This window comes from Gambusia affinis, linkage group LG16 (assembly GCF_019740435.1).
Source record: "Gambusia affinis linkage group LG16, SWU_Gaff_1.0, whole genome shotgun sequence".
In the NCBI taxonomy this organism is placed as follows: domain Eukaryota; kingdom Metazoa; phylum Chordata; class Actinopteri; order Cyprinodontiformes; family Poeciliidae; genus Gambusia; species Gambusia affinis.
The window spans coordinates 3,526,942-3,537,318 of NC_057883.1; the positions used below are offsets into that span (position 1 = coordinate 3,526,942).

Below are 10,377 nucleotides of genomic sequence, written 5' to 3' on the forward strand. Positions count from 1 at the left end.
ATCCGAGGTGAGTATTTGTCCATGCAAGTCTGACGGTTTTGACTGTTTCATTTCATCTCATGTTTCAAACTCTGGTCCTCTGTGGCACTGTTGGTTTGAAATCAAACGACCAAAATAAACTGCAGGTTTCTAATATTAAACACATAAATAGCTTTTTATGTGTCCAATTTTTACATTTCTTTTCTTACTTTTGATTTTGATTACTAAGAATGAAATGACACTTTGGAAAAGTTTAATACTAGTAAAATGTTGTTTAAAATTGACTTTCTTGCCCTTGAGTGTTGTGGGCTAATTAGTTACTTACTAAATAGCTTATTTAGCATTCTAGCTTCCTAGCTACAACCCATTAGGTATAGAACTCCAGTTACCTACTATTTAATCATTCTGTCCATGGTTTTTTATAGAACAATGAACAGAACGGTTCATAGTTCTAGTTAGAACGTTAACTAGCAAGAGAGCGACTTAGCATTCTATCTAGGCATCTAGAATGCTAACTAAATCATCTATTACTGGCAAAAACTGGTCAGTTAATCTTTGTATACAGTAATTACAAGTGTTAACGCAACAGAAATGACACCTGTAGACTATTTGCTACCAAATTGTAATAAACAGTCTGACTAAAAGCTCCAATCACCCGTATTTATCATGACATTGGAACTCTACTTTAATCTTGGACTAGCCATTAGCTTTAGCCTCGGGTAACAACTAATCTGTATTTGTGACATATGAAAATGTCAAGTGATGACAAGACCAAGTGCTTAATATCAATCTGTGTTATGTGTTTATAAAAGGTAATTTAGTATGTTAGCCATCTTTCTGTGCTAGTTAAATGTCGACAGTGATCCACAGCCCGGGTTTCACACACCAAACGAGTCATTCGGTTCCATGAAGACACGTGGAACCGTGTCTTCCACTGACTCTGCTAGACCCGGCTCCACTTTACCCAGCCTGCCTTGAGAGGGTTTCCACTGCTGCTTTTTTCCCCGTCGGGGCCAAAAAGGTACCGAATGTGATGCAAGCTTTGCTGTTGTTCTCTGATTGGTCATGGTCAGATATAAGTGTAAATAGAGAGGAAAAGACAACGGACTCCGCCACCTCGCCGTTACAGGACACAAGGTGAAGTTTAGCTTTCCATGCAAGTACCTAAAGGTTAGCTAGTATTTGTGTACTCTGATCTCGCAGCGAGCCACAAAGAAGCAACTGTTAATGCAAGTCAATTCTCGCTGGTTTAACATTGTAAAAGAGCCAGGTTGCTGGGCATGAATTGAGCGCTGCGACCTTAAGTTTGAGTGCCTTGTATTCAACTGGCCTGTATTCTACACAGGATCTCTCCCCTCACGTGTGGAAGTTGAAAACGAGACGCAGGTTGACACAGATTAACCATCACGTCTTTCCGCCAAGGAGCCCAGCTGTTGCCTCTAATCCCCCCAGACGCACCGTCCGCACCGCTGCTGTCCAGCCAAATAATGTGATTTAAAAAAGAAAGAAAGACAAAAAACACTTGAAATGGCTAAATACCAGCTCTTTAAACTGTTATGTGCTCTTTATCATTGTATGGCTTGTAGTTAAAAAACTTCTTAGGATGTCATCCAAGAACACCAAAAAAAAAAAAAGATTCACTTTTCAAAGTCATGTCCACCTTTTTATCCGTTGATTTTAGATGTCGGTTCTCATACAACGTCTTTAACAACCATGTGAATCTTCAGCAACGTTGCCCCCTCTGCTGAGCTGCATGGGATGCCATCCCCTTCAAGAATCACAACAATCAGACATGCTCTATAACAATAGTTCACAAAGTCTGAACAAATGTGTGGTCTTGCTTGGAAAACTAATTTAGAAAAATAATGATTGCTAAAGCATATTCATGCCATCCCCCTTGCTATTAGTTTATTTGAGTGTGGTGTCTATTTGTGTCAATTCCCACTGAGTCATTGCCGGCAGAACCTTTCACTGCAGTTACAGCTGTAAGTCTTTAGGAGCCTACCAGCTTTGCATGCCTGAATATTGAAAATTGTTGTCCACCCTTGTTTGCAAAATGGCTCAAGCCCAGTCAGACTGAGTAGACAGTGCGTGTAAACATCTACTTTCAAATTTTGCCACAGATTTTCAGCTGGATTTATGTCTGGACTTTGATGATTTACCATAAATAAAATGTGACCTAAATTATTCTGTCGTAGCTCTGATTGTATGTTTAGGGTCATCGTAAATGAACCTCCATCCTAATCTCAAGTCTCTTGCAGCCTCTAATAGGTTGAGACCATAGTGGAAGTAACAATGAAAGAACCCCAAAACATAGCTTGAGATGTTAATTCATAAATGTGTACAGCAAGATGATTCTTTGAGGGAAAACGGCAGCAGTCCAGGTCAACATTATAGGAAGAAAGGCAAGTTGTTAATGTTCGATATCCGATAGATTGATTTTGAAATGAAGAAGAAAAGGTTTTGTACTGGTGGAGAGGAGGTGGTGTTCCAGGAGAAGGCTAGCATATTTATGTAATATCTGGAGACCTCCCACTGAGGATAGCCACCTCCTCTGCCAGGGTTTTTTGCCGATTGAACCTCCATCCTAATCTCTCTTTGTCCTAATTTTATGTTGCTGGTACGGAGTAATTAACGATTAACAGTTCTACAAAGGTGGCCAAAGGAGCAGTAGGTGTGTTTCCATTGACCATATAAATTCACAATTTGACATTTCAAAAATAAATTTGCTTAATGGAAACCCGCTGATGAAAAGTTTTGGCGCTAGGATGAAGTTTTTTTTTTTTTTTTTTTTTGGCTGTGTCGAAATCATTTGTTTTGTGAAATTTTAATGGGAACACTTTGCACATCACACGAGTCACATCATCAACAACAGGAAGTTGCCGCTGGCAGAAACCACAAAGAAGATGACAACAGGAAGTAGTTGGAGGATCATGGCATGGCTTGGTTTTTAATAACTTATGTGAAGAAACGTATTTACATTGGATTTTAATTGCAAAATTGTGGGGGGTTTTTAACATTAATGGAATATAGTTTTGCACCTGTTTGTAATGGGAACGCAGGTAGTGAGGAGAGCTGCAACAGAGTCCTGGGTGAAGTTCATCCAACCGGCGCACAGAGGAAGCAAAGTACTGCAGTCCAGGAATGTAACCACAACAAGAAAATGAAGCATTTTTGAAACAGAAAAGTGAGTGTCAGAAACTTAAGGCACATTCAGACAGCAGAACTACAGAGCCTGACTATCACTCATGACCAAAACAATCTGGCATTTGAATCAGGGAACCCACTCCTCTTTAAGTTAAGCTCCTCCTGCCTGATTGACCTTGATGAGCTCCAAGTTAAGGACACACCTGCCAGTCACGTCCTGTAAGGAGAAGAGAAAGGACACACACACATCTCTAGTACCCAGTGTTTACCTTGTCAGATGAATGGATTATTTAATTCCATCTCCACTGAATTTGAATATGAGAAAAATTCAAATATACCCCGGATCAAAAAATAAATAAATAAAATCTGTTTTAAAGTTTTGGTGCTTGTGAGAAAGGACAATAAATTTTACAGTGAAAAATTGTTAATTTGGATTTAGAAATCCCATGTTCCTTTTCAGTGTTGTCTTTGCATACCCAGACTGACTCGTACTGTATCTGACATCTCATTAAAATAGCAAAGGAGTTATCCACATACTTTTTCTTTATTTGTGTAGTGCCTTGCAAAAGTCTGCTTCATGGAAATAAAATTGAAAACCTACAGTAGGTTTATGTATGTTTCAAAGTATGTATGTTATTTAAGGTTTCAAAGCTGTTGCTGGGTAAAAGAGTTTCAGCTCCCTCCAAAAATGTTCTATTGTGTTGAGGTCTGGAGACTGGCTGGTCGTCTCCAGGAGTCACTCCTTAGCTGGCCTTACTGTGTGTTTCAGTTTATTTCCCAAAATCTCATGATACATGGCCCCATTCATCCTATGCTTTATACGGTGCAGTTGTGCTGTCAGTTTAGCAGAAAAACACATCTAAAACATCATATTTCCACCCAAAGCATTGTGTTTCCACACCAATGCTTGTGGTTGGGTTGGTCTTCTCGAGATTAGTCTTCTTGCAAGAAGAAGAAGGTCGAGATTGTGCTCGACCTTCTTCTTCCTCCAAAAACGGGGAGTGGAGTTTATCCCAAAAAGTTCCGCTTTTGTTTCATCTGATCACATTCTTTTAGTGTCCTGTGAGTTCTTAAAGTTTTTTGCAGCAGTGTCTGCTTTTTTTTTTTTTTTTGTCTTTTTCTTGTCAGAAAGTTGCAGATTTTGCGCTTGCTAGCTATGTTAGCAGTCTAGCTTAAAGAGCAAAGCAGCTTGATGAATTTGACTGCCAAAAACTCTGATCTAGACGGGCATTGGCAAACATCAGATGGGCCTGGTGTGTGCTGCAGAATTTTATTCCTCGAAGGAAGAGTACACTACTATGGTAACTTTTGAAAGTGTGGTCCCAGCTCCTTCCAAGTCATTCATCTTTGATCTTGCCCGTGGTAGACAGGTCGGAGTTTGACCGAGTGTGGACAGGTAGGTGTCTTTTATACAGATAATAAGTTCAATAATTTGTGTGATTAATCCAGGATAGGATTACATCTTAAAGACAAACTAACAGATCTGTCAGAGCCAGAATTTTTGCGGGTTGGTAGGCGATCAAATAATTAAGCTAAATGGCTCTGTCAAATAATTCATTTTTAGATTTTGATTCTGTGTCAAACAGCTGAGGTGCACCAAAGGTGAAACTTAAAGACCTCTCCATTCTTTGTAAAACTTGAAAACTCACGTGTGTCAAATACTTATTCTCCCCGGCCACCCCACTGTAATGACCTGGAACATAGACATCTTCAATTAAAAGTCCTGAAGGCCACATAGCCCTTTTTGTCCTGTGTTGTTGTTTGTTAGCCGAGGTTAAACGGTCACAGCATCCTCCTCTCTGAAAAGTTTCTCTCAATGAATTTTATTAAATGAAGCCACTGACCTACTCTCAGCTCAATGAGTGTATAGCCACACCCTCTGGGCTCTCTATTGGTTGTCAGGAGTTACTGGGAGTTCTCCACAGTTTTCATGTGGCCGCTCTCCAGGGTTTCCCCCCCCCCCCCCTACACTTTTAAAGCTCCTAAAACTTGCTTCACTCTTTCTGACACTTGTTGCAACTGCACGCGCATCATCGAGAGAGTCCGTCCGAACCGCCTCAGCTTCTCCTTTGGGATTTCCCGCGGGGAGTGATGAACTCCATCGACCCTCAGTCCCATCACCAGCACCAGCCCCACACCTCCCCTATCGTCGGCTCTCTTCCACATAAAGGCGCCCAGGAGTCCCCGGACATGGCAGCTGCGGTCTACTGCGACAACTTCAGCAGCGTGTACCACCAGCAGAGCCTCCAGGGCGCTCAGAGACCCGCCGGCTACGGCCTCGGGGACTACGCCTCCTCCCCGAACCCGTACCTGTGGCTCAATGGACCGGGCGTGAATTCCTCCGCGTCTTACCTGCACGGCAACAACCCGACGCCGTTCATCCCGCCCTCCTACGGCTCGCAGCGGCAGTTCCTCGCCAACTCACCTGGGTTCGGAGGGCCCGACCTGGGCTGGCTGTCCATCGCCAGCCAGGAGGAGTTGCTGAAGCTGGTCCGGCCGCCATACTCCTACTCCGCTCTCATCGCCATGGCCATCCAGAACGCGCACGAAAAGAAGCTGACCCTGAGTCAGATTTACCAGTACGTGGCGGACAATTTCCCTTTTTATAAGAAGAGCAAAGCCGGCTGGCAGAACTCCATCCGGCACAATCTGTCTCTGAACGACTGCTTCAAAAAGGTCCCGAGGGACGAGGATGACCCAGGTAACCTGAACACCTTGGAAAGGGTTAGAAATACTTGGGTGACGCCTTAAGTGTATGGAAGGTCAAACGTGCCCACAGTTCAACAAATAAATCATCAAAAATGTCACCATTTGAATAAAATTGTAAATAAATTAAACATTTTATTTAGTATTGGTAGTAGTATTTTTTACAATATGAATGATTGCAATGCCAAATTAGCTAATCTAGCATGTAATGCCCCCCCACCCTTTTTTTTTTAAATGTAAATTTATCAAAATAAAGCTAATATAGAATGGCAACAAGTTGGAATTAAATTTGCACTGAGAAATCACACACATTTATAATTTAATTATTTTCATGGCTCCCTCTTATAATCATCACTGGCTTATTGAATGTTTAGTAACATCTAGACTGCTAACCTGAACAGCTTGTCAGACCGGTTGTTTTCATGTTTTGCTGTTGTATGGGACAATGGCAAAACTAGATCAAAAAATAATTTTATTTACGTAAAAATGTATAGGTATATAGTTCAGATTTAAGTATTTATTTAATGAAAGGTTGTACTGTTGGCCTGCCATGATTGTGGAATTACCTGTGAGGAGCAAATGAACTGGATTTTCTTTAAAGTGAAAAATAAAATAAAAAGCAGCCCAAACTTACAATAGGCCTTTGCATTCAAAACAAACTACTAAATAATTTGTTGTATCTAAAATAGTTTGGTATATAATACTGTGTTATAATGTAAAAAAAAAAAAAAAACTTTTACAGTTCGTTTAGGTCAGTACAAAAATACACTGTTTAAGACCAAAGATTCTGTTTTTATATAATTACTGAAAGTTTGTTATGTATTGCATGGGCAGCATTAAAACCTTCATAGAATTAGTTTTTTCCCCTCACTTTTAATTTGAAATACCTGCAAAAAAAAAAGATAAAAGGGTGAAAACAACTTTGAAGTATTTGTCAAAATTTGTAGATTATTTAAGAAATATACAAAGATCAGTACTTATGACAAAAGTATTTTCAAGAAACTATAAAAAACTAATTTGACTAAAAACTAATCTAACATGAGTTCCAAAAAAAGAATTACTTATATGAATAAATAAAAAAATGCATGTATAAATGACATTAGGGAGTAGGGAACAAAGTTTCAACACAATTGTTTTTATATTCATGTACTTAAAGTTAACCTTTATCCATTTTTATTTATTTTTGCTTAATTAAATTTATATCTTCTGAAGAAAAAAACACAAAAATCCCAGATTTTAATCCATGTCTCAGTCAAAAAAAAAAAAAAATCTCACTTGACATATTTTAAAGATTAAGGTTTGCATGCAGAGAAAATAAATGACTCAAATTATTTTTATTTTTATTCTTCTTTGCAGGAAAAGGAAACTATTGGACGTTGGATCCCAACTGCGAAAAGATGTTTGACAATGGAAACTTCCGGCGGAAAAGGAAACGACGGTCGGACCCGAGCCTTTCCGGAGGAGCCGCTGCGGCCGCAGCCACGAAGCTGGAGGACGGCCGGCCGGCGGCGGCGGGCCCCATGAAGGCCTCGGACAGCCCCCAGCTCCTGGGGCCTTCTTCGCCGGAGATGGAAGCCATGAACGAAAACCACAAGAGCTCGTCGTCGTCGCCGGCGGGGCTGGCAGCTGCCGCCGCTCCGTGTTTCAACAACTTTTACAGCAACATGTCGGCGCTCGGCTCGGGGGCCCCCGGCCGACAGGGGTCCCTCGGACTGGTGAACGAGCTGTCGAACAGGAACATAACAGCTCTGAGCCCGTACCACCCCGGCGGCGGAACTGGGCAGGAGGCGGGGGCGGGGCCACCCGACCACGGCGAGGGCTTGCATTTTAACCGGGGAGTGTACTACAACACGTTCGGCGGCGGGCAGAGCGGACAGTTCAACGCTCACTTCTACAACAGCTTCAGTGTGAACAGCTTGATCTTTCCCAGGGACGGGACTGAGCTCTAAGGGACAACGCCTCACCTACAGGAAGACTCTCTCCGAGAACCCCACTCAGAATACGCATCAATGCTCAAAACGCTTCATATTTCCCACAGAGAAGTCACAGCATAGACTGAGCTGGAGAGTCTGGTTAACGTCAGAGCTTCAAACATGCAAAAAAACAAAAACAAACTACAACTTTCACTTACACCTGAGCACCTTTTTCAACTAAACTTCAATCTTGTAACATCAAAAAGTAAAATATTTTATGAACAAAAATAGATTTATTTTTATTTTTATGACAAACCTTACAACCATATTTAAAGTTGAGTCCGAACCTTCACAGTTTTATAGGTTTTACACAATAAAAGGGCTTGTTCATTACTAACACAAAGCTGCCAAAGTTGCCTATGTGACGCCAACAATACCTCAAAAGGACAGTCATTTACTAGAGTGGCCCACCAAGGGTTTGTATTATGTTGTTAGACTAATGCAGTTATGCTAATATGTTCACTCATGTGCGCGCCTTATGAAACAGGACCAGCTGAGATTTTTGTTGACGTTGCGGTTTCAAAATTGTTCTTACAGTTTTAGTCTTTTAATCAGATGGCAGCAAAAGCGCCGACCAGAATTCTCACGGTTTTCATAGCTGCCCCTCCCCAACGTGCTGCTGCACACTGCTCGTGAGCAGGCTGAGAAGGGAAACGCCGCGCTTCTCCAAAGTTTTACAAGGAAGACGACTTCATGTTGCTTGGAAATAAAAAAAAAAAACAACAACATGATAATCAGTGTGGAAACTGAAGTAGCATCACCTGTTGCGATGTTGGAAGACCTCAGTTAGTTTGTTAATCAGTAAGCTGCAGACTCAATACCCCGCTGGATTATCTGACTAATTACCCAGCTTGCTGTTCTTTTGTTGCTATGTAACTAGAAAACCTTAAACGTGTGATATTCTGCCCAATAAGCACTTAAAAGCTACTGCTGAACTTATCAGGTGCTTTTTCTCCAGCTTGTGAAACAAGATCAGAATAAATGTCTGCAGCTGCATTTCCGTTATGTGTACGAAACGTTTGATATTCCACGAGTGTAAAAAAAAAAAAAACAACCACACCTTTGCAATTAAATAAGAAATGCATTTAAAATCACACGTGAAGAAGTTTGTTCACGCGATATGTCTTTTAAAAAAATGATGGCAGCGACAGATATAAACAGTTGCTAGATATATTTATAGTGGAGCCAGCAGTGCATCGTCCAAGGAGGTTAGTAAGGTTAATAAGTTGTTTGGTGCTTTATAAAAACCGCCAAAAAGAAAATTTATGCAAAATGCATTAATTTTGATTCAGCAAAAAAAAAAAAAAAAAAAAAAAAAAACAGAGAAACTTGGCGTATTTATTTCCAGAACTAAACTTTGCGCAATTTTAACGCCAATTGAAATGCAGCTACAGACATTATTGCAACAGTGACAACTGATGTGTTATTTAAGCACCTGTGTAACTAATTGTTTTCTGATTTAAGTAACAGCAACTACATCATGTTTTACATTTGTTGTTGTTTTAAACTCCTCTGTAAATGCTGTGAAACTGTGGTACTCATGCTAAATGCTACCCGACCAGCCAACACCTGCTGCCTTGTTTCTGACGTCCTCCATGTTGACTGATGCCTCAGCACTGTGGCTTGTGGAAACAGACGTGGACCTGATAGATGTGTATTGTTGTAACATTAAAGAAAACAAAAACAACAACAACAAAAAAAAACTTTTTGGGAGTATTTATGCTATTTATGTTCATAGGCATTTTCTACTGTTTGTCCAAAGACACTGTCTGATTAAATATGCAAATATTAGCTTCCAGGATGCAGCAAAAGACAGCATCACTAAAACACAGATTTTATTAATATACAGTATCTGTAAACAATATATTCTGTCTTGTTTATTTTCCTCAGGATTCAATTTCACAATCATTAAATGGCTTTTAAATCAATTACTGACATTTTGTTTTGTTTTTACTCTTGAAGAAATGCATCCCACCATCAGACTAAATAAAACTGATCCAGTTTCTAATGCATTTTGCTTATATATATATATATATATATATATATATATATATATATATATATATATATATATATATGTGTGTGTGTGTGTGTTTATTAGGGCTTTGCCAAAAAAGTAATGTGTTCCTCTATTTCATATCAGTTCACACAGAATACACAAAATAAAAAAAATCATTCTTCCTTGTATTCTCAACTTTACTTATATTTACATCTCAGCATCTTTCATATTTTTTAAACAGCTGCATTAAAAAACACGCTAAACCTGGTGTTATAAATGAAATTAATTTCTTTTTCATTCGTTTCCTACATTTTATTTTAGAGCACCAGCACCCCTCGCAACCCCACTAGGGTTAAGCATGCATGATAATGAATAGATATTTTATTGTTTTGATAAGAAGTTATGTTTTAAGTGTTTGGGGTTTTTTTTAAACTAAATTTGCTAAGTCTGCCTCTAAAAATAATTGTTTTGTCGATTGAAAAACACATGAACAAAGTTTTACTTTCAGATTTTCTATTTTGATTTTCTATGTTTTTGGACCTTATGTCACTGTAAGGTCCAAAAACCCAGATT

General features: G+C 39.7%; 1 protein-coding gene across 1 annotated transcript; it reads left to right on the forward strand.

Moving 5' to 3' along the window:
* Positions 1–5,156: 5,156 nt before the first annotated feature.
* Positions 5,157–9,727, forward strand: foxi2 (forkhead box I2). Its single transcript, XM_044142918.1, has 2 exons — positions 5,157–5,827; positions 7,189–9,727. The coding sequence occupies exons 1-2, from the start codon at positions 5,218–5,220 to the stop codon at positions 7,779–7,781; spliced, it is 1,203 nt and encodes a 400-aa protein (XP_043998853.1). The 5' UTR covers positions 5,157–5,217; the 3' UTR covers positions 7,782–9,727.
* Positions 9,728–10,377: the final 650 nt, after the last annotated feature.

What these genes read in the sequence shown, in the direction of transcription:
- foxi2 (XM_044142918.1), top strand. Translation starts at nt 5,218, where the DNA reads ATGAACTCCATCGACCCTCAGTCCCATCACCAGCACCAGCCCCACACC. An exon ending in GAGGGACGAGGATGACCCAG is followed by an intron (nt 5,828 to 7,188) that starts GTAACCTGAACA and finishes TCTTCTTTGCAG; the next exon opens with GAAAAGGAAACTATTGGACG.